The sequence below is a fragment of the Anolis carolinensis genome, chromosome 4 (genome assembly GCF_035594765.1).
Source record: "Anolis carolinensis isolate JA03-04 chromosome 4, rAnoCar3.1.pri, whole genome shotgun sequence".
Classification (NCBI taxonomy): domain Eukaryota; kingdom Metazoa; phylum Chordata; class Lepidosauria; order Squamata; family Dactyloidae; genus Anolis; species Anolis carolinensis.
The window spans coordinates 164,162,715-164,187,280 of record NC_085844.1 but is presented as its reverse complement, the minus strand read 5'-3'; the positions used below and the strand labels follow the sequence as shown (position 1 = coordinate 164,187,280).

Genomic DNA, 24,566 nt, shown 5'->3' with positions numbered 1-24,566 from the left:
GGCACGGCACCCAGTGTGCCCATCACCACCAGGACCACCTGCACTGGTTTCTGCCAGAGTCTCTGAAGTTCAATCTTGAGGTCCTGTGAGAGGCTGAGATTTTCTTGTTGTTTTTTGTCAATGCGACTGTCACCTGGGATGGCAACATCAATGATCCAAACCTTTTTCTTTTCCACAACTGTGATGTCTGGTGTGTTGTGTTCCAGAACTTTGTCAGTCTGGATTCGGAAGTCTCACAGTATCTTTGCATGCTCATTTTCCAATACTTTTGCAGGTTTGTGATCCCACCAGTTCTTTGCTGCTGGGAGGTGGTACTTGAGGCATAAGTTCCAATGAATCATTTGGGCCACGTAGTTGTGCCTCTGTTTGTAGTCTGTCTGTGCAATTTTCTTACAGCAGCTGAGGATGTGATCAATGGTTTCGTCGGTTTCCTTGCACAGTCTGCATTTTGGGTCATTAGCTGATTTTTTGATCTTGGCCTTAATTGCATTTGTTCTGATGGCTTGCTCCTGGGCTGCAAGGATCAGGCCTTCTGTCTCCTTCTTCAGGGTCCCATTTGTGAGCCATAGCCAGGTCTTCTCCTTATCAGCTTTTCCTTCAATTTTGTCAAGGAACTTTCCATGCAATGTTTTGTTGTGCCAGCTGTCAGCTCTAGTCTGTAGTGTGGTTTTCTTGTACTGGTGTTTTGTCTGCTGTGCTTTGAGGAGTTTCTGATTTTTGACTTCAATCAAAGCAGGTTCTTCACTTTGCTTTACATATTCCGCCAGGGCATGTTCTTCTTCTTCTTTATTATTATTATTATTTTATTTTCCAACGGTCGTACTGGAACAACGATTGTTTAGTTTAACTATAACCGTTTTTGGCAGTTCTTTGTTAGAACATTACCAATGTCAGCTGCTTCTAACCTAGCGATTTTATTCAAAGTGTTTAATGCCAGTGCTAATGCTTTTTGCTTTTGCTTTTTGATGTATTTCTTTGCCAAGTACTTTTGCATTTTTATATCGCCATTTGTTCAGATTTCCTTTTCTTTTTTATATAAATATGGACATTTTAGCTTTGTTTTTGGTTTTTGGTTTTTTTCTCTCTCCCTTTTTGATCCTTTTAAAATCTCTGTTTTCCTACTTTCTATACAATCAAATGTTCTCACTCTTTCGATGTTAATTTACTCTATCTTATAAGGTAAAACTTCAATTAAAAAAGTGAAAAAAAAGAAAAGAAAAATAAGAACTTATTTGCTATGTGATATTCTGAAAAAGAGCAGGCACATAACCATATGAAATACTTTTGTAACTGACATTTTAAAATACAACAGGCCTTCCAATTTCATTGAGGATAGGGGTGCAGGATCCTCACGAAAGTGAAAAAACTGTGGATTAAAAAAATCATTTTTTTAACTTGAGGGAACATGTCTGTATGAATCTCTAGACCAGTGGTTTTCAATCTGGGGTCCCCAGATTTTTTTGACCTTCAACTCCCAGAAATCCTAACAGCTGGTAAACTGGCTGGGATTTCTGGGAGTTATAGGCCAAAAACATCTGGGGACCCCAGGTTGAGAACCACTGCTCTAGACCCTCCAGAACAGCTCTGAATTGGGGATCCATACATTTCTAGAGATACATTTTCTCTAGGAATCTCTATGTTCTCCAGCTGGAAGTTGACTGTAGAATCATGCTGTTCTTTTGAGAAATCTCTAAGCCAGTGGTTCTCAACCTGGGATTGTCAGAGTTTTATATTATTTAGGTCATTTCTTATGTGAAAATGGATAAGTAAGAATCATGTCCTATCAATGTATGACCAGCAGCAATCAAGCCACTTGCTAAAGACTGAGTGCTATTAATAGAGACTGAGTAAATCTTGAGATGATGACGATGATGATGACAGCTGTTGGAGAGCTGTTGGAATGGAGCTGAAGAGAGTTTGAAGACGGAGAGTCTGGAAACCAGAGAGTTTGAAAGGTTGGAGCTTGAAAGCTTGAAGATAAGAACATTTTGTTTCACTGTTTGAAAGCAGCTGATAAAAGCCAAGGACTGTTGTGTTTGTATATATTTTCATATAAATCTTTCTTTGCTAAAAGACAGTTTGTTTTGGGTTTTCTCCTTGAACAAAGGGTGCAGCTTCTGCAGAAGAGGTTGAATGTTTGGAACCCCAGTTTGATAGCTGCAACAGGATCCCCAGGTGTTTTTGGCCTACAACTCCCAGAAATCCCAGCCAGTCTACCAGCTGTTAGGATTTCTAGGAGTTGAAGGCCAAAATCATCTGGGGACTCCAGGTTGAGAACCACTGCTCTAAGCCATTCTGTGAAACTCTGTTGTCAACGTTTGCCACAGGATGACTATTAAGTAGCACTGGACATAAATCTACAGATGTGGAGTGTTGGCTTTCAAAATAACATGTTTGCATTACCAAATTGATTAATGTTAAAGCATTAGCAAATATAATATAAAATTGTATTTCAAAGCAATCCTAAATGCAATTAACTTGAATAGAATGTAACTTCTAATAGTAGTAGTAGAATTATTCTTTTCCTGCATCAGAGTCCCAGTATCATCCACATAACTTGTCACTAGATATGCCTGAGATTGAACTGTTAAGACCACAAACCAATTGTAAACCTCTGCTCAGTTTTGCAGCTTCTGCCAGCATAATCAGGTTTTTCATCCTCCTCAGAACACATTTTAGAGCACTTAAGGGACTCCATGAAAAAGACATAATTGCTCCCTCTCCACTGGTAGAAACAGTATGATCTAGCAGTAGGATGATTACTAGACATTTGAAACATAAAGGTGTGCCCCATAGCAGCACCATTTTTATATTGATAAACAGCTACAGAACTAAAATTATGCTGTAAATTACTATATTATGCAAGATACAACTTGGCATGGGCTTTCTTCTAAACTGAGAACCTGAAAACCATTATTATCATACAAGTGCTTTCACAGAAATAGACCATTTTGCATGCTAACATCACAGGTATGTTGTTTATTATTTGCTTTGACCTCCTTTCCTCTTTCTTTCCTTGATGTGCCAACCGCATTACTGAGCAACAGATGCTCTTCCTTTGCAGGAGCTGTAGCCATGAACTAAAGCAACTTCATTTCTTTCCTTCTTCCTGGCTGCGCCTTTATCAGAGTGAACATGAAAAAGTTGAGAACTATACTTCATATGTATTTTTACCAGGCCATCTTTCACCATATTTACTTTATTTTGCTAGACTATGTTTGAGTAGTGAAGGATTAGTTGTTTGCACAATTCCACTTGCCAGTTTACTCTGCTAAAGAGATAAAACAATGTCTTTCAAACTTTAGGATGCTTCATCTTCATCTTGTATGCCGGGCTATGGTGCAGGCTGGTTAGCAGCCAGCTGCAACAAATCACTCCGACCAAGAGGTCATGAGTTCAGGCCAGCCCATGCCTGCATCTCTCTCTGTCTCTGTTCTATGTATGGCATTGAATGTTTGCCTTATATGTGCAATGTGATCCACCCTGAGTCCCCTTCGGGGTGAGAAGGGCGGAATATAAATACTGTAAATAAATAAATAAAAATAACATGATAATTTGAAGCAGTGTACTAGTGTCACACAACCTTGCCACCAAAGAGGAAGAAGATGAAGATGATTTTTTTTTTCATGTCAGGAGCGACTTGAGAAACTGCACATCGATTCTGGTGTGAGGGAATTGGCCGTCTGCAAGGACGTTGCTCAGGGGATGTTTTGATGTTTTTACCATCCTTGTGGGAGGCTTCTCTCATGTCCCTGCATGGAGCTGATAGAGGGAGCTCATCCGCGCTCTCACCGGGTTGTGTTCAAACTGGCAACCCTCAAGTCAGCAACCCAACCTTCAAGTCATCAGTCCTGCTGGCACAAGGGTTCAACCCACTGCAATACTGGGGGCTCCTGTACGAAGAGGATGGAGAAGTTGTTTATATGCAATATGATCCCCCATATATGCGGTATCCATGGTTAAATTTAACTTCATCGAACAAAATATGTCTTCTCTAGGTATTTTTGGGGTGCTTGAGTATGATTCTATTATATTCCTAGGCTAAAATTACTTCATTTCAATAGGGTTCATCATTCTCCATGGTTTTACATATCACATGAAGTCTGGGAATGTATCCCCGTACAAACGGGGGTGGTAGTACACATCTTTACATGGACACTGAATTTTCTGTCAGTAAGTACAGTAACTATGCAAGCAGTGCACTAGCTTTCCAAATTTGCCACTTTGCCAGTTATGCATACACTGTTGCTGTTTAGCGCTGTGGTAGCAACTGGGATAACCTGAGGTAGAGGGGCCACTTCACCTTGAAATGGTAGGATGAGGCACTTCTCCTCATGAGCCAACATGATATATCCCAAACTGTTGTTGTTTTTTTCAAATCTCTTTTCTTTCAGAATAGGTTGCCATATGGCACAGGAAGCTATTGTTGAAGAAACACAAGCTTAAAGATCTCTAGGATATTTAGCATCACCTTTTCTAGCTGTGAAATTTACTTATTTTATTTTGGAAGGTGATCATTATGCTTTTTTAAATAGGAATACAGTGTTCCTTCCCTACTTTGCTGTTCGCTTTTCGCTCCTCACTGCTTTGCGGTTTTTTCTGAGAGGTGTGCATGTGCAGAAGGTGCCAGTTTCCCTTTTGCGCATGCTCCCTCCCTCTCGTCAGCGTCCAGCCAGGCCACTCTGGATGCTGACGAGAGAGAGGCGCATGCACAGAAGGGAAACTGGCAGGCAGCGGAGAGGAAGAAGCGCAGGAAAAATGCTTGCAAAGGGGAGAAAGGTCACCTAACTACTAATATAATGTGTAAATATTGAAGTAAATGTAGTGCCCCTACATATTCCCAGACTCATACATGTAGTGTTTGCAACATGAAGATAATATGTAGATTAAAAAATGTTGATGAACGTTTCACTGCTGCTAAGAATAAATGACATGTAGCTCAAATACTCAAAATGATAAATATTAATATTACATTTGTTATATCTCTCAAATCCGCACTTAGTTCAATGCAGATCTGAGCTACTGAAATTATGCTTGAATTGTGTTAGATACCACTGTTTTCAATTGTTTTTCTCCATTTATTGGTTGATTGATTTGAATAGGCTTGGGGTTTAAACAGAATTTCATAAAATCTCAGAGAAACGTATTCCCTGAAAGATTCATGGTGATCTAACAGCTAAGTATTCTTTTGACAGCTCTTCATGGCTAGACACCAACAGACAAAAATAATCTATTGTTAATTCCAGAGAGCCTGTTTTGATAAATTAGCATTGTTTATAAGTATCCCATTACAATACATTTTTGAAAGAATATGTCACTTGGATCTTACAATACTTGCGCTGATGTATCTGCTCACAAAATCATGGTGATTTCCCCACAATATCACAAGAATAGAAAGGAGTTTATATTACGATTAAACTTTTCAGCAGCGCGCAGGTTGTCTGCAGATGCACAGCATGGTGCCAACATGTAAAGGCTTGTATTTTGTATTTCATATTCTGTGCACTCTCTCTCCAAGATGCATTTGATTCAAAGAGGGTGCCTTCCACAGGTTTTCTATTAGCTGAAAAGGGGAAAATTGCCACTTCCCCAAAGAAAACTTGACCTTCTGCCAAAATGGTACAGGGTCTGTCATTCTTCATCAGAATAATAGCTTGACAAGATTATTGCTCAAATATTTTCACTTTTCTTGCCAAACAGTTGTCCATATCAAAACAAAAATGACTGTCAACATTTAGTTACATTTTAAGTAACAAGCTAGGGAGGTAGCAGGATTACATGGCTTTTTGGTGTGCAATGAAAATCTCATAAGATAAAACATCAAAAACTGAAGAAAATCCTATTATCATAGGGAGATGATAGAGTAATCAGCAATACCATTATCTTGCATTTTGTTTTGCATCTGTCACTTACTCCCAATATTTCTGATTTGACTTTGCTGCTTTTCCTTCTCAGGCTGTTCTACGTCCACTATGACTTTTTTTTTTTTTTACTTTGTCCTACAGAATGCCTCAAGCTGCCATTACTTTTTCCTCCACCTCTTCCCCTTCCTAAGGTCATCTGTTTCAGTATATGGATGAAGTAGGGGAGGGTCCTCACTGATGTCCCTACAGTAAGAGTAGGAAATCTGAGGTTCTCCTAATGTTGATAAATTACTACAGTACTCCCATCATTCTTTACCACTATCCAAACTGGCTCATGCTGATGGTAACTGCATTACCCAAAAAGCTCACAACTTTCCCAGTCTTGCCCTACAGTATAGTCTTGACATGGACTTTAATCATACACCTTTCTTGACTTGCCAAGAAGCTACATTTGGACTGCGCAAAAAAGGTGCATACATAAGGCAGTTCTCATATCACTTGGGCTGCCCCAGTCCTATACAAATGACCAGTCAAACCAATGTGGTATGTAGTTCATTGATCTAAACTGACAACCTTCCTATTACCACTCAGCACAAGATGCTGGGATTGATGGCGAGTGTTTTGACAGATGTGGTTTTCTTGCTTGCTGAATGCTTCACAGAGCACCATCTGTGTACAAATAATACAAAGGCACAAGTCGATGCTTTTCATCTTAGAAATTATGATGCTAAGCATGAATTTAACATCATCTGTTGTGGGGTACAGTTCACTCACAAGATGAATGCAGAGTACCTCGGAGAATATACTTTATTTCAGATTTCACACTAAAAAGACTAAAGCAAACTTTTAACATCTGTAACAACAACTCAGTCAGTCATTCTCTTCACCTTGTCGTGCTTTCCACAATGATGTCCAAAAGGTTTTATTATGGATGTTGTTCCCCTGAGTTGTATGCCATTTTTGTTTTACTGCTCTACTTTTAGGTAGCATATTATCTTTATTAATACTGTTAGTACTGATGCTATATGGTTGCACATGTTTGTATGAAGTGGAATGGTTAGAAGGTTATATTGGGATCTAGGGGACCCCCTGAGCCATGTACCTCACAGGGTGATCCTTGGCCAGTCACTCTCTTTCTCAGTTTCACCTATTTTCTGATTCTTGGAAAATAAAATGGGAACAGCCAGAATTTCATCTTGCTAATTGCAAATGACTAAGTAATACATTAAGTAATGGACACCACCATACCTTCACAAAGCAAAAGCAAATGGCTATTCTCCTCTAGTCACATTTATACATATGGAAACTATATTCATAGAATATGACATATGTTGTTGAGGTATCTCGGTGGAAAACTTTGCATGGACAAAGTAGTGCATGTACTAATGTGATGAAACTACTAAAACAACTTGTATAACCAATCAAAATGTATAGGAAACAAATTAATTTTCTATTTAGACTTCGGTCTCAACTCCAAGTCATGCAACTATTCAAAATCTGAAATATAGAACACTTTTGGTTCCAAGCATTTTGGGTAGGGAATACTCAACTTGTGGCACGTTTACCAAGTCATACTGAGAGATAACGTCTGTCAGGGTATTGTGTATTGTGAAATGTTAAAATCAATCTGGGTTATTAGAAATGCCTTATGTGTTAGTTTTTCGGCAAGGCATTTCAGCAGTTCTGGAGTTAATGAGAGTCTGCTATGATTGACGTATCACAGGACCAATGGGGTCAAGTTTGTTTTGACCGGGACTTTCTTTCTTGTTCCTGTGGAATGCAGAGGAGTTTCCTGAGCAGTCGTTGAGCAGTGTGCTGTGTGTGCATGAGTCGCTTCGGCAAGCACTCATGGGGAGAAGGACTGATTTGCTCTGTTTGTATATAGAAATGTAAATAAAAGTTTATTGCCATTGGATTTCCAACCGAAACCTCGACTACTGGAGTGTGTTTGTCCAGTGCTGTATTTCCACACGGGGAGACAGTCTGGAGAGAAGGAAGTGAAGACCGGGATGGTGAATTTTTGGACTTCACTCTGCTACCCATCATCCCCTGACAACGTCTCCATCTTTAAATATGCATTTCTATCAAGCTACTCATCCTGAAATAGGTATACAACAGAACTGACTAAGATGTGATCAAAGAAACCCCTGAAGACCCAGCAAAAGCTATCTGGAGGACACCTGGCACAGCTTCAAAAACCTCAGTGTATACAAATGTATCTGAAGTTATATCCTTGCTGCTACTAAAGTTCCATACCAATTTGTCCCATATAGGATCCTAAAACCCATCTGCTCCCAAATCACAGATCACTCCCACTGCCATTCCACCAAAGGGAATCCTGCTTCATTTTGTTATATCTGTGACAGTCCCACAATTCTCAGTCAAAGGATAAACAACAGTACATTTGTCAGGCATTTTGCATATTTTAAAGTAAAACTTGGTGATCAAGATAAGTCTTGGGCCCCTCACTAGATGTGCAAGCAGTATGTTGAGGGTTTACAGATGTGGATGAAGGGAACATGTGGTAAATTGCCATTTTGTATACCTATGGTTTGGCGAGATCCCAGGGATCATTCAAGTGACTGGTTTTTTTTTTGGTATAGTAAAAGCATCAAGATTTCACAAGGAAAAGAAATGCAAAATGGAGTATCCTAGTCTACCATCAGCTTTGCGCCCAGTGCCTCGTTCAGCTGAAATCCCAGTGCCAGTTTTCATTAAACTACCCTCTTTCGAAAAACAGGAGTATGGTGAAGAAGTGACAGCAACAATGAAGATTTTGAAATTGAAGATGACTCAGTTTGTAAGGGATTTGATCAGCATGAATTGAATTATTTGGCACGAGATTTGGGACTATCCAAAAAGGATTCAGAACTCGTAACATCAAGATTGCATGAAAAAAAAACTTGCTTGAAAAAGGAGCAAAGGCATCCTACTTTCGATCAAGAGAAAATGCATTTCTGCAGTACTTTCAAAGTGACAGTGGCTTTGTATATCGCCATAACATACATGGTTTAATGGAGGAATTGATAATTCCTATCTATAATGCAACTGAATGGTGAATGTTCATCGATAGCTCAAAGCAGAGCTTGAAGTGTGTCCTCCTCCACAATGGCAATTTATTTGGTGCTGTCCCAATTGGCCATTCAGTTTTATTTTCGTGAAGAATATGAAGACATAAAGAGAGTCATTGATCTGTTCCAATATCACAAGCACAATTAGATCATCTATGTTGATCCTAAAATACTCTACTTTCTGCTTGATCAGCAAAATGGATACACCAAGTTTTCTGTGTACGTGGGACAGGAGAGCTCACAAACAGCATTGGGTGGAGTGGAATAGGCCTCCCAGATCTGACTCAAACCTGATGATCCAAATATGAGTAACTTGTTGACATAAAGAACATTATATTTCCACCTCTGCACATAAAACTGGGTCTAATAAAGAAATTTGTTAAAGCTTTGTGAACTGAAGCAGACTATTTCAAGTTTCTCATTTTGGCATTTCCTAGCCTGTCATTTGAAAAGATAAAGGCCAGTGTGCTTGCTGGTCCACAGTTTCAGCAGCTCAATAAAGATGAACATTTCATCGGGACAATGTCAGAACCTGGACTATATGATGTATTTTGCGGTGGTTTTCAAGTTTTAATGTTTTATTATAGTTTAATATATGTTTTAGGACATGTGACAGCAATTATTAATATTTGGTTTTAAATGTTTTAACTTTTATTATGCATGTTTTTATCTCCTGTAAGCCGCCATAGGCCATGAGGAAAGGTGGGGTATACATTTCTTAAATAAATAAATAAACCCCAAAAGAATGCTTGGTTGTCATTCAAAAACCTTGTCAAGGACTTTCTTTTAAATACATGAGCACAGAATTACACCAAAATTATCCAGAAATTCTTGGAGAGCTTCAAAATGCTTGGTTGTAATATGAGCATCAAGGTACATTTTCTGCATAGCCATCTTGCTCATTTCCTGGAAAACCTTGTGCAGTCAGTGATGAGCAAGGTGAGCAATTCCACCAAGATGTATAGGTCATGAAGGCATGGTATCAGGGTAGATGGGATGTATATGATGGCTGACTATTGTTGGAGCATTAGGTGAAATTGCCACAGATTACACATTCCAGGAAAAACTACGAGCATCTATTTTTACCTTAATATGAATTTTGGTAGCAGAGCTTTATTACTTTACTACACAATTTGACAATATATAGCCTTTGTATGAATAAAATAACTCTAAATGAGCAGTATATTCAGGTATTTTTTCTTTATTTTCCTTTGTATGTACAGAGAGTATTCTGTACCTTCAAAAGTTGATGTGATACAAAAAAAAGGTCATTTTTTTGATTCAGATGCCAAAAGTTAGTGAAAAACAAGTGTCAAATCTAACTCAATGAAAATTGTTTCCCATAAGCTTTTTTTAAAACACACACAGGTTTTTGACTTAACAAATGCCCCAAAGCAGGAGTGAACAAGTCTCATGGCCTCTCAGATCATTTAGGAATGCCATACATTTGCCACTCTTCCCAAATTATTTTTACCTCTGTTGGTAGAAAATTTTTTACACTGTTTCGGTCTCTTATGGGTGATTTTAGACCCAAGAGAAGCCTTTAAAGTGATTCAGGAGTGAACATCTGTTGTTTAAAGGCCTTTCCTGCTGCTAAAACCACCTTGATGGTATTTGGTAAAACTCATCCTCAGCAAAACAACAACAGGCATCCCTTGGATTTCGCTGTCTTTTCCATGTAATGTATATTTTTATACTTTTCACTTTTTATATAGTCAACAGAATTTGCATCAATGTGTTCCAGATTGGCATGCTAAGATATTTAATATGTTCCTTAAAATTCCTTTTGTAGGCTACATGAAAGGATAGACTTGTGGCTGGTGTGACTGGATTCTGAAATATTACAGAACACATCAACTCTGACAAATTTGTCTATATGATCAATTGTTTTAATGCATATTTTAATCTGTGTTTTAGCTATGGTATGTCAGTGTTTATTAATTCTATATTTACTTACCTTTGATGTTTTGGAAAATATATACATATAGGACACTGCTATGTATTTTTAATCTGTTTTTCCAAATTCAAAATATATGAAAAGGTTGCCTATAGTACGTCTCTATCCAAATAGTTAAAAAAATAGTCAAAAACTAATAAATCTGTGTAGCTATATTTCTAGAAAACTTGTGTCGAAAAATTCATTATTCAAACTCCAGCATTACAATTATGTATATTTCTTTTTTCAACTTGGCTTCCTTCTTCTCCCTTCCACCACTGGCAGTTGGTAGTTTTCATTTCAGAAAGGAAATAAATCCACCCAAACAGGTTCAGCAGAGCAAATTTGTTGCACCAATGACATGGAAGCCACCAGTGTGCAATACTTTTCCACAATACACACTGAAAAGCCTGCTCTGGAGTTCCATCACTCAAATGGCTAAAATGAATACTATGTTATTATATCTCATAGCATTAAAACATTTCTGTTGCATCTTGAGTCTATCCCTGAAATCATAGAATCATAGAGTTGGAAGAGACCCCACAGGCCATCAGTCCAACCCCCTCCCAAGAAGCAGAAAGTCACATTCAAAGCAGTCCCTTTGAATTCAAAGCATTCAAAGTCACATTCAAATCATAATAAAATCTTTTTTGAAGATTGAAAAATATGTTATTGCAAACTGTAGAGAAACACTGTACAGTCAGCACGTCATATCTTACGGGTTCTGCATCCATAGGGATGCAACCAACCACAGCTTGAAAATATTCAGCCCGGGGGGGGGGGGTCCAAAAAGCAAACCTTAATTTTGTGGCAAGCCAAGAACTATGCTGATGTGTAGTCATGCCCCATTAGCCATTTCACAAATCCTCAGGCTCTCTCCAGCAGTCATTTGAACTATGTGTGCAAAGGATATCATTTTACTACACCACTGTAAATAATGGAACTCAGGAATCCATGGATTTTGGTATCTACAAAGAGCCAAGAATCAAACCCCAGAGGATACCAAGATCCAACTTCAATGAGTATACTCAGAGCTTGTTCTCACTGAAGACACTACCTGCTCTATTTCCCATCAGAATCCTAACAATAGATTCATAGCATACAGCTGCTTCACCATTCTTCTCTCCCCAGAACATTATGAACTTAGGACATCCATGCTATTCTTAGACCAAACTGGTATTATGAGAAAGTTGGAATGTGGTCACTATCTGACTGGAACATTTGAGTATTTCAAGTAATTTACATGTATTATTTCACTGCAGCTAACCCATATTTTGGGGTAGGTGCAGGCTAGGACGGAGACAGAGTGTCTAAATGCCTTTAGATAAACCACTTAGCTGAACGGTGGTAGAAACAATATTTGAACAATGGGGTTTCTTAGCTGCTGTTCTATACCAACTCTGATGTTGGCAACCAAGACCCAATTTTCAAAAAATGTAGCATGCCCGGTATCTTTTCCACATCCTGGTAATAGTTAATAAAAATATTTAACATTTATAACACTCTCTGCCAAGAGCTACTTCTACAGCTTTAGAAAAGGACAAGGTAATACTAATTACTGTAAAACAGAGGTGTTTATAATTTAGTCTTTGTATGTGACATTTTGGCAGGTGTGTGTGTTGTCAAGGCACTCTGCTTGAAAACAAATCCTTCTGATGATTCTTTTTCAATAAAAGTGTTCACATAGTAGACATTAGCCAATTCATTACAATATTATATAGATGTCAGCATCCACAGTAGCTGTAGAGCATGTTTGCAAAACTATATTTTCAACTGAGTGTAGATAAACTACGGACTAGTAAATAAAACATACTTGAAATACCTTTATTGTTTTTAATTTAGATATTTTGATATTTTGGGTGTGAACAAAATCTGTAACAGGACACATTAGTAGGACACAATATAATATGAAACTAATCAATCAGTAAATAGCAGCTCTGTAAGAAAATTTACTCATTATGTACATAAAATATCTACAGCAGATAACTCTATAGAACATTGTTTCCAGTTTACAAGTCAAGATCAGTTTATATTGTGAAGGATCCATTCTTGGGACTTTATACCAGTGTCCATTCAATAAAGACTGAGAATGGTTTGCCTTATCAACTACAGTATATTTCCTGTACATTTTTATATGTATTGACTTTCCATCAGAATAATGATAGCAGCATCTTTAAGTAAAAAACCTCTCCTGGAAATGTTTACAATCCAAGTGGTTTTAATGGTGTAAAATCACATGGATAATCTGTATACTGTAAAACAATTAAAATCACTATGTATGCGGTCTTATATTAATAATGAGTTATTTGTTAGCCACACAAACTCCCAAAATACTAAAAAACCACAAAAAAAGTGCTCAATAGATTGAAGAATCAGAAACCATATCCTTCACTTTTGAAACATTTCAGTAAAATAAGCTGAAGAGATCTCCATATTCAATAGTTTCTAATTGTTCCAATAGACATTTTAAGGAAATTTGCCACGTATTTTAATGCATTACGGACTTATTTATATGTATGTTTGGTAAAAACTTTGAGAAGCTAACTTATATTAGAAATTCTGTTCTCCACAAAAAATCTCCTGATTAAAATTAAGCAAAAATATACTCACCACAATCTTTTTCTAATTAAATATCCTCTTATCCATTTCTGAATAATCAAGACTGGTGAATGATGAGCTAGAACAAAATTGATCTTGGAAATTATCTCTCTTATCATTTTCATTTCTTCCTGATATGCAATTTCCTATTAAAAATGAGAATGTTATATCAATGTAAATTAAAACACACTGTCTTTAAAATCAACTTTTGTAGAACAGCGTTTTGGAGCAATAACTTTTAATGTGTCATCTTGGCCAGGTCTTTGTTTTGGTCTATTTTGAACTCGGTATATTTTGGGAAGAGACTGCCTTGAAATTTTCTTAACTGAACACACAAAAGATCATAAACTCCATCATAATTTTCAGTTTTTCCATTTAGTAAGGGAGCAAATACTAAAAGTATTCTTCCTTTGTGCAAAGTCTTCCAACTACCTGTTGTGATCTGTATTTTTATACCTTCACACTATAAATATCTGTGCCTTCATTAGCCACAGGGGAAGTTGGATTGGGATTGGGAGATTTTCATAATGAAATTACAGGGATTGAGAATTCAAGATGATATAGAAAATATCAACAGTAACTGTCATGTGTCCATTATCATTTTGGTAGGTTGAATCCAGTGAGTTTTGACACATTACTGACTGGTCCTGCCTTGAGGTCCTGCAAGGTTCCATTTTTTTCTCACATCTTGCTCAACATATGATTACTCAACACTGAAGTTTAAAGAAAACTATAGTATAGCCCCAGCACCCATTTGTATGAGCTTCGTCCTTGTTCATAAGTATGATTGTTATGACTCAAAACATAATCTAGATGTTGACAAAGAGGCAGAAGGAGTAGCTAAGTCAGAAATCTCACTAGTGGAAATTGTTGAGGTGCCAGATCAATCCACTCATTACAGAAACTCAGCAGCAAGAATAATCCAGGACTCCCAATGCCAGCGAACTATGGTCATGATTTCCCATCTGAATCTTGTAGGTTTCCTCACACCATAGAAATCACCCTGTGTATTTCACTGTCTACTGCAATCAGTGCTTGCAACAGAGAGCAAGACAGAGCTCACAGAGTGCTCATAGAGTGCAGCCAAAGGGTTTCTAAGCACTGTCTCTTCTGCAGAGCAGTGGAACATGGAAATAAACACAGAGAATCAGCAGAACCTGGGAGCATACCAAAATATGTTGCTTGCTCTTAAGAACTGGTCTGAGACAGTTAAAGATCAATCTCTGTCATGTTTTGCAATTCATGATTTCATATCTTAGGTGGAAGTTCTTTATTTATACTCAGTAGTCAACTTGATACATCCGTTCTACCTGCTTCCTTCTAGCCCTTCTCAGCCCAACAAAGTCTAGTTACAGGAAAAGGCAACATAACTCAATTTGTTAAACACTATTTCCAAATCATACTGTCTGGAAGGGCTGAGCAAAATGTGGACTTCCAGATGTCACACAGCAACTCCAAGTCCTCTTCACCCCAAGGTATGATTGATTGGAGCTGGTTAGGATAGTCCATCTGGAGAACTGCATGTTGCACACTCCTGCCTTACATGCTAGAAAGAGGACTCAAATTCTTCTATAATAGTTTGACTTCATTTAATCATATACACTATCCCTGCTGCTCCACAAGGATACTGTAACTAAAAGCATATTTCATAAATATTTTTCAAAGCGATAGATCTGTTACACTTTTCTTTTGAGAAAACAAATTGTCCATGGAAGATAGCATGCACAACTCTCTCTCTCTCAAAAGAGAATCTATGTCTTTCTAGAACCTTGAATGCAAAAACCCAGTGGCTGAACAACAGCTAATAGTTATAGGTTATTGCAACATATTTGAAACTTAATAAGCCTACCCCAAAAAATGAAGTTATTGAATTTGCTTACCTTTCCAGAAAAAGGGGAAAAATCAACAAAAAAACTAGGAGAAAATGGCTTATATATTGCTGGAAGCCTCCAATCCTCCATTATTTCTTCATCAGAAATGACATAAAAGTCTAGTGCCTTGAGTGAAAAAATGCTGTTAACCACAATGTGCCTATAGGCAATTTTCAGACACAGTGGAGTATTGAACAAGGTAAGTGCAGTCAGATTAGGACAGAAAGATAATGAATGTACATTCTCCAATGCTGAAATTCCATTATCATGAAGATAGAGTAGTCTTAAGTCTGTCATTTTCCCCCAAAACAATGGACCTGGAAGTTCTTCTAGCTGGTTCAATATTGAAATGAAACAGTTTTTGGAGGTGAAAAAAGATGGAAATTGGTTAGTAAATGTACTGATTAAAATTTAATACAAGTAACCAAATACTGTATAAAATACTTTCCTCAGTAATCTTCAGAATGACACATTTGAAAGGCATGGAGCATTCATCAGATTTGTCCAATATAAAACCAGATAACCAAATTGTATAATGGGACCATGTAGACCAGTGGTTCTCAACCTGTGGGTCCCCAGGTGATTTGGCCTATAATTCCTAGAAATCCCAGCCAGTTTACCAGCTGTTAGGATTTCTGGGAGTTCAAGGTCAAAATATCTGGAGACCCACAGGTTGAGAACCACTGATGTAAACAAAGGGAATATCCTATTTCTTTTTGAGTAGACATACAATAGTATAGCAAAAAACATACTAAGTTAAGACCCAGGCAGTTTTAGTGATGGATTTTAAACTTACATCTTATGTTTAATCTTTGTTTTGTGTATTTTTATATGTATTCTGTGTAAATACGTTTTAATATGTTTATTTTAAAGAATGTTTTAGGTGAATGTGTGTTTTAGCAATGATGTAACCTGCCACAAGCCATGAGGAGAGGCAGGCAAGAAATAAAAATTATTATTATTATTATTATTATTATTATTATTATTATTATTATTATTATTATGTAATTCTAATATACAAAGTTTGATAATGAACATAAGATCTTTGAAAATTTCGGATGTAATGATCAGTGTCAACTAAGACTGCAAAGATCTTTTTTCCTCCTGATCATTAGGAAGAACCTTCTGATCATAAGAGCTGTTTAGCAGAGGAAAAAGCTGCCCAGGAGTGTGATTGATTCTCCTTCTCTGGAGGTTCTAAAACAGTGACTGAGTGGCTACTTGTCATGAGTACAGATTATATTTTCCTGTATGAAAGTTGGACTGGGAGGCAATGTGCCCAGTAAAGCATGCATGCTCAGATACTGACTAGATTTTAGATTGATTTAAATTTTACCATATATTCATTTCTATATAGTTTTAGAAGAATTTTTCTTCTATGTCTACTAAATAAAAAGTCAAATTTTGTATTTATCATCTTACAATTTCTTATTGGAACTGTTTTAGTGTTTACATTAATGCATAGTTCCCTGCTATAGTATTTCAGTGTATGTACTGAATTTGCTTGATCTTTCAATACATGTATCTCGTTTCTTGCATACTGTTTAAAAGTTCAGTTTGTATGCTGATATTTACACTTTAAAATGTGTATAAATACATATACTTTTTCATAGCTTCTCCCAGCCCCTCCTTTTCCTCTTTGCTTCTCTCTACCCCATCATCTAATTTATGTTAGTTCTTTTCTGATAAGAATCTAAAATATTTTAAAGTAAACTTTCTTCTCAGTGGCATTGCTTAAGCATACAATAACTAATTTCAAGGATGTAGTTGTGTGTGTGGGTGGGTGTATATACCCCACCCACAGACATACAGACCTTTTGAACAGTATGAAATTTATTTTATGGAAACTTGTTTTTCACAAGTTAAACAATCTTATCTGAGCAGAAAACATCAAAGAGAAATGATCATAAAAAACATCTGCTGATTTTTTTGATGTAAAACACATATCAAAATAACACTCTGATCCCAAATTCCATATGCATCCTGTTGTGTGATTGTGATCCTCCTTTCCCTTCACTAGATACAAAGATCAATACAGCAACTAGCAAATATAAGAGTACTAATCAGATGTTCAGAAATAAAATAAAATCCTAGCTTAGAGAAATAGAAAAATAGAAAAAAATAAATGGAAAACATCAGGAAAAGAATCAAGGAGATGACCTAAAGCTGGATGTCATTTAACACAACAGTAGAATGCTGTGGAAAGGCAAAAACTATATTTCCTTTCCATTGTACCACCCCTCTCCAAAAAAAAAACCCTTTTATTTCTTTAGGCAGCCCCAATTATATTTTGATATGTTTATGTAAATCTAGAAATAAAATTTCACAGTAGTAAAAAAGCTGTGTTTCTGTTATAGCGGACATTAAGTGCTACATTACTGGCTTCTATATATAATATACAAACACCATTAGCAGTAACAGACACACTAAACTATGGAGGGACTTGGCAGCATTGTATTAGGCTTGCAACAATGATCTATTGACAAAAACAGATACATTTATTTCACATGTGTTTATCTTTTTAAAATGCTGTTGCTCACCTGATTACTGTGGAGATCCAATTTAATTAAACGATGACAACATTCAAGCGCATCAATGTTTGTAAGGAAATTACCAGACAAATCACATATTTTAAGCGAAACACAATATTGCATGTCACATAGATCACATATATACTGAGCATGTTGCCTAACCACAACAAGATCTTGTAGTTTCTTTGACTTATTTTGATCAGCAGTTTGTCCACATTCAAGCAGCAGATTTTCAGAAGCAGGCACAAGGTAGCTTGTAAATCTCTTATCCATTGTTATCTAATTTACAGTTTATCCATGAGAGATCTAAAGGGGTAAAAAGGATTACACAGCACGTTACATTTTTTTTACTTTTCATAAGAAAAACTTCAAATATCTTAAGTAAATATCTAACTGCTTGTTACAACACGCCCTGCTCTGTAGAAAAACTAGCCACAACAAGAAAGACAAGGGGGAGTTAATCTAATATAAGCATTTTTAAAAGCTATTGCCATTTCTCAATGTTACCCTGAAAGTACATGTTTTTAATTAAAAAAAAAACTATGCCAAAATGAGAAGATAATGCAAGTAAATGTAATATACTTACTTACAGAATGAAATACACATAAGCAATATATTAAACTATATTTTATTCATTCAATCCAATTATAATTTACTTAGTCTATTATCCACTCAAATATTTATATGCTTCTTCTCTGGACCAGATTCATACAAGGAAACAATCAAATAAAAAGTATAAAACTATAATGAAATGAAATAGCAATCATTAAAATATGAACAATTCTGTATAAAATCATTTTTAGAGCCAAAGCAATAAATTAATAGCAAAACTGTGATGCCCCATGGGCCTTGTAGTCCTGTTCCTAGTACTATCGTGGCAGATGAAGATGAAAACATGGGGTTTTCGCCGGTTCAACAAGAGCCAGAGTCCTTTCACCTGCCGGATGTTGATGTTTGTCCTCAAGAATTCAGTAAAACAGACCTTGGGCATTCCTCGCCTCCGTTTCCCAGGAGGGAATCTTATTCTAGAGACAGAGGAGTCAGAGAAGCAAATTGCAGGAGTTTACGGATTGCTGCCAAACAACAGGCTGATTAGGCCTGCTTCCCTTGGGAAATTCTAAGGAGTCTTGCATCTGGACAGAGTTGGGTTTCGCTTCTCGTTCTCTTGGGAAAGAGATTGTTGGCGGGAAAACGAGACCCAATATAGATGTTTGGCGCGGGAGATTCTTTGCGGAGTCAACAGATCAGCTTCAGGAGTGAGATCGTGTGTGGACTTCGTAACCCCAGTTCCTTGCCTCCCGGATCAAGCATTCAAGATTTTGCATCGCTTTGCTTTTAACCACAGACCTTGTTCCAGAATTACCTTGTACCTAGTCTCGGACCTTGTTAAAGAACCAAGTTATATCGGACTTCCGGTGCGCAGGCATGGCGGCGAGATAGGCACTTTAGATCTCTCCAGAGGGTGCCAGCTGAAACCGGGCGACTGGGTAGAGCAATAGCTCCCTCCACCTCATGGATTAAGGTGAGGTGGACAGCGGAAACCGGGGGTCAGCCGACGGACCCAGAAGGGGCCCATTCCTCAAGAGTGGGCTCCAAAAGGGACCCGGCAAAAGACCTATTGGTTAAGGCGGGTCGCGGTGGAAAGCGCGCGGGGGAGAAATCCCCAGCAGGAATCGCCGACCGGGCGCATTGTTTTAACGGAAAAATGATGAAACGACAAATGGAACTTAAGATCTAACCAAGGGGCATCGTAACGGAGGTTAGCTCTCTGGAGAATAAGAAGAGAGTAGGAAGAAGACTTGCCTTCCTGGAGGGGGGGAAAGCTGTAGAGAAGTAAAGCACATAGCGTATGTGCTTACCTGCTTTCCTGCTTAGTGCTATGGCAGAAACTAATCAATATTAAGGATCGGAAGGGAAAGGAAAAGAAAAAGACTTAAAGGCCAAGGCTAAGGCTAAGGCTAAGGACTAAAAAGGCTAAAAATAAACAACAAATCAAAGCTAGGAAGATGGCGGAGTACTGACCTTGGGGGAAGATAAGATAAGAGTCCTCCTTCTTGTAAACAAAGCGAGGTGCAGGGGAAAGCCCCGTTGGAAGAAACCGGAAACAACGCAGAAGGGAAACCACGCGAGAGAAAGGAGAGGGAAAGGACGTGACGTGAAGAAGGGCAGAAGAAGCTCAGACGAGGGGGAGACAGAAAGGGCGGAAGCAAAAGGAAAGAACAGAAGAAACCCACAAAGAAGAGGCAGGAAACGCCAGCAGGATTGAGAGGAGGAAAAAAAAGAGAAGGGGAGAAGCGGAGAAGGTGAATCTCCGAAAGGTAAAGTGGAAAAAAAAATTTCTGGGTAGGGAAGAAGGAGAGACTAAGGAAAGACTAAAGTTTAAATAAATAATAGAAATAGGAGTTGGGAATTTCCCAAAAGAAACGGCAAGATAGCAAAGACAAAGGTCCCCCAAGGGAAATAGAGGAAAGAAAGAAAGACCAATAATAAAGAGATACAAAGAGATATAAAGACACAAGTAAGCGGAGGAAGGTGAGGAAAGTATAACAGGAAACTTGGGGAACTGTACGACTAAAGTGAAACTACCAAAAAGAGGGAAGACTTATAGGGGCGGATAGACAAAATAAGCAACTGTATAAGAAAGCATACACGAGTGGAAATTTTGCCTAACTAACCTTATTGATATTCAAATTAATTATTACTAGCACGAAAAGAATATTTGAAGAAGAAAAAAAATACTCAGAGAACAAGATGGCAACATTTAAATTTAAATCAGACAGAGAAATAAAAGACTCAAGAGGTGCAATTAGAAGACTATCCCTGAATGAGGAAATGAACCTGAAGGATATGATGAAAGACATGATGAGAGAGATTCAGAAAATTCAGGAGAAGCAAGACGTATACCAGAAAATTCAACAGGAACAAATGTCGGATTTTAAAAAGGAGATTAAAGAAGAATTGGGGATAATGAAGAGCGAGATTACAACATTACAACAGGAAATAAAGGATCTGAAAAATGAAAAGAAAGAACTAAAGATAACTCAAGAAAAGACCCAATATAAACTAAAAGAACTAGAGAAAAAAAATGAAAAAATAAATGCAAAACAAGAAGCCATGGAGGCAAGAGAATTGGAACATCAATTAAGAATGAGAAATATACCGGAAGAGCCAGGAGAAAACATAAGAGAGAAAGTAATAGAGATACTAATGAAACTTCTGGACTGCTCCGAACAGGAGATACAAGTACAAATGGACAGAACGTACAGGATTAACACAAATTTCTCAAGAAGAAACAAAACCCCGAGAGACGTGATAGTACACCTTACAAAGAAAATTGCAAGAGATGAAATATTGAGAATAAATAACAAAAAACAGATATTCTACAAAGAGACAAAAATAGCGATATTGAAGGAAGTACCAAATACAATAATCAATAGATAAATAAATACCTTCCTGACAGAGGAATTGAAGCAACAGAAGGCGAGATACAGGTGGGAAAGAGAAGAAGGATTAATGACAACGTATAAAGGTCAAAGGTATTGGATCACAACAGAAGAAAGAGCCCGAGAATTTTACAACACAATAAGAAAGGAGAAGGATGAAGAGTCTGAAAGGAAACAAAAAGAGAAGAAAAAACCAAAGAGACAACGTATAGAGTCACCCGAAAAAGATGATTTGGACATAAAAGAATGCAGACTGAACCTAAGGGAAAACATGGAATCTACGAATCTAGGAAAAGTGGAAGAAAGACAGGCGGAAGAGGAACAAGAGGATAGAATGAGAGAAGAAGAGGAGGAAGAGGAAGAGACAGAAGCAGTGGGTGATAAGGACGAAGATAAATATGAGTGAACTTAAAATTTATTCAAACAATATTAACAGACTAAATTCGGCAACAAAAAGGAATAAAGTATTTAATGAGCTAAAGAAAAAAAGATACCAGATTATTGCTCTCCAAGAAACCCACATAAACCAAAAACACGTTAAATATCTGGAGGAAAAAAAACTGGGACAATGCTTTTATGCCTCGGCATTAGAAAAAAAAAAGGGGGGGTAGTGATGTATGTAGAAAGGAGAATACCAGCTAAATTAGCTTTTAAGGATGAGGAGGGTAGATTCGTAGGAGTAAAAATAACGATTCAGGGAATAGATATATTAATATGTAACATATATGCACCTAATGGAGCAAAGTCAGCATTCACAGAAAAACTAAAAGGCAGTATTAATGATCAAGAATATGAACATTTAGTATTAATAGGAGACTTCAACGGTGTAGTAGAGGGGGAAATAGATAGGAGTAAAGTAGCGAAGAAAGGGAAAAGTAAAAATAATATAGGAAATTTACCAAAAACAATGATGAACATGATGAAGGAATTAAACATTCAGGATAGCTGGAGAATAAAAAATGAAGGAGTAAGGGATTTTACTTTTTTCTCGACCAGACACCAAAGCTGGTCGAGAATCGATATGGCGTGGGTGTCAAAGTCCTTAATGCCAAAAATAAGAAAAACAGTGATATTGCCAAGGTTAGATTCAGACCATTGCCCATTAGAATTAGAGATATTCTACAAAAAAAAAGAATGGAGGTGGAGGTTAGATGAAAATCTATTGAAGAAAGAGGAAGATATTGAAAGAATAAGGAAAGTAATACAAGAATATTTCGAGATAAATGACACAACAGAGATAGACCTATTTACATTGTGGGAAGCAAGCAAAGTAGTAGTAAGAGGGAGATTTATTCAACAAAAAGCAATTAAAAAGAAGGAAAGATGAAAAAAATGAACAAGATAATTGAAGAAATAAAAAAGGAAGAAATTAGGTTAAAATCAAACCCAAGAAACAAGGATACCCAGAGGAACATAGAAATCTTACAAAAACAAAGGGAATATTTGATAATGGAGGAAAGGGCTAATAAACTGAAATTTATAAAGCAAGATTTCTTTCAAAACGCAAATAAACCGGGAAGATGGATGTCTAATAGAATTAAGGAAAGAAAGGAAAGTAAATATGTAACAAAAATAAAAGAAGGGGACAAAATATATACAAAGGAGGAAGACATAAAAACCCAATTCCAAAAGTTTTACGAAACACTCTACCAAAAAGAACAAACAGACGAGGAGAAAATAATGAAATACATAGAAGAGAGAAAAGTGACAAACATCTCAGAAAAACAAAGAGAGGAACTAAATAGTGAAATTACAGAGCAGGAGATAAAGAAGGCCATACAAAATTTGAAACCTAATAAGGCCCCGGGCCCAGATGGGCTAACAGCAGTATATTATAAAACCTTCGGCCAAGAGCTAATACCATACTTGAAAAAAATTATGAATAGGATTAGAGAAATTGCAAAAATGCCGGAAACATGGAAACAAGCAAACATATGTACAATACATAAAGAAAATTCGGACCCAGAAAAAATTAAAAATTACAGGCCAATTTCACTATTAAATTTGGATTACAAAATTTTTAGCAATATAATAGCGGAAAGATTTAAAAACTTTTTTAAAAACTGGATAAAAGAAGAACAAACGGGGTTTTTGCCCAATAGACACCAAAGAGAAAATGTAAGAACCATTACTGACTTGATTGAATATTATGAAATAAAAAATCAAAAAAAAGTTCTTTTACTGGCCCTCGACGCTGAGAAAGCTTTCGACAATGTAAATTGGTCCTTTTTCAAATTATTAATAAGGGAAATGGATATAGGTTATTATTTCCAAAATACAATTGATGCAATATACACCTCACAAAAGGCAAAAATTCTAATTAACGACCGAGAAACGAAAGATATAAATATAGAGAAAGGAACTAGGCAAGGCTGCCCCTTATCACCATTAATATTCATTTTGACACTGGAGATACTATTAAACAGAATAAGGGAGGAAGAAGAACTGAAAGGAGCAAAAATACAGAATTATGAATACAAAATCAGAGCCTTCGCGGATGATATTATATGTGTAATAGAAGACCCTGACACAAAATTAGGAAAATGGCTAGAGATAATAAGAGAATTCGGAGCAGTAGCAGGATTTAAAATAAATTTTGAAAAAACGAAAGCAATTACCAAAAATATAACAAAGAAGGAACAAGAAACTTTAATGAAAAAATGGAATATCCAAATTGCCCCCAAAATAAAATATCTAGGAATAATTATAACCCAGAAAAACTCTCAGCTACTTGAAAATAACTACCTAACAAAGTGGAAAGAGATGAAGAAGGAAATGGAGATTTGGGGGAAGTTAAAACTGTCACTGTTAGGTAGAATAGCATGTGTAAAAATGAGTATTTTACCAAAAATGATATTCCTATTTCAGAATCTGCCGATAATTAGAAATCAAAAGACCCTTAAAGAGTGGAACAGGGACATAATGAAATTTATATGGCAAAAAAAGAAACCGAGAATAAAGCTGAAATATATGATCCAGGAAAAGAACAGGGGTGGATTAGCGACACCAGACTTAAAACTTTATTTCGAAGCATCGGCTCTAATGTGGGTACGAGATTGGACAAAATTAGAAAATAATAAATTGCTAAATTTGGAAGGAATAAATTTAAGATTGGGATGGCACGCATACCTATGGTATGGGAAATCCAAAATTGAGAAAGAATTTAATAATCACTTTATACGCTCAGCAATTCTTAAAATTTGGGAAAAATACAAAAAGAAATTATATGACAAAACACCTTTATGGGTCTCT

The 24,566-nt window shown here is 36.8% G+C and overlaps 1 protein-coding gene across 2 annotated transcripts in view; it reads right to left on the bottom strand.

Annotated features, from left to right (window-relative positions):
- Positions 1 to 24,566, bottom strand: part of lrriq3 (leucine rich repeats and IQ motif containing 3) — a 64,466-nt gene that overhangs the window by 23,135 nt on the left and 16,765 nt on the right. Inside the window, exons 2-4 of one of the 2 annotated variants that reach the window (XM_008114089.3) lie at positions 17,881 to 18,177; positions 15,350 to 15,673; positions 13,482 to 13,615 (exon numbers count right to left, since the gene is read on the bottom strand). In XM_008114089.3, the coding sequence (XP_008112296.1) occupies positions 13,482 to 13,615; positions 15,350 to 15,673; positions 17,881 to 18,144 (722 nt within the window). In that variant the 5' untranslated portion in view covers positions 18,145 to 18,177. Of the gene's footprint in view, positions 1 to 13,481; positions 13,616 to 15,349; positions 15,674 to 17,880; positions 18,178 to 24,566 lie in introns of those variants that run through there. The other variant, XM_008114091.3, reaches the window with a different exon arrangement.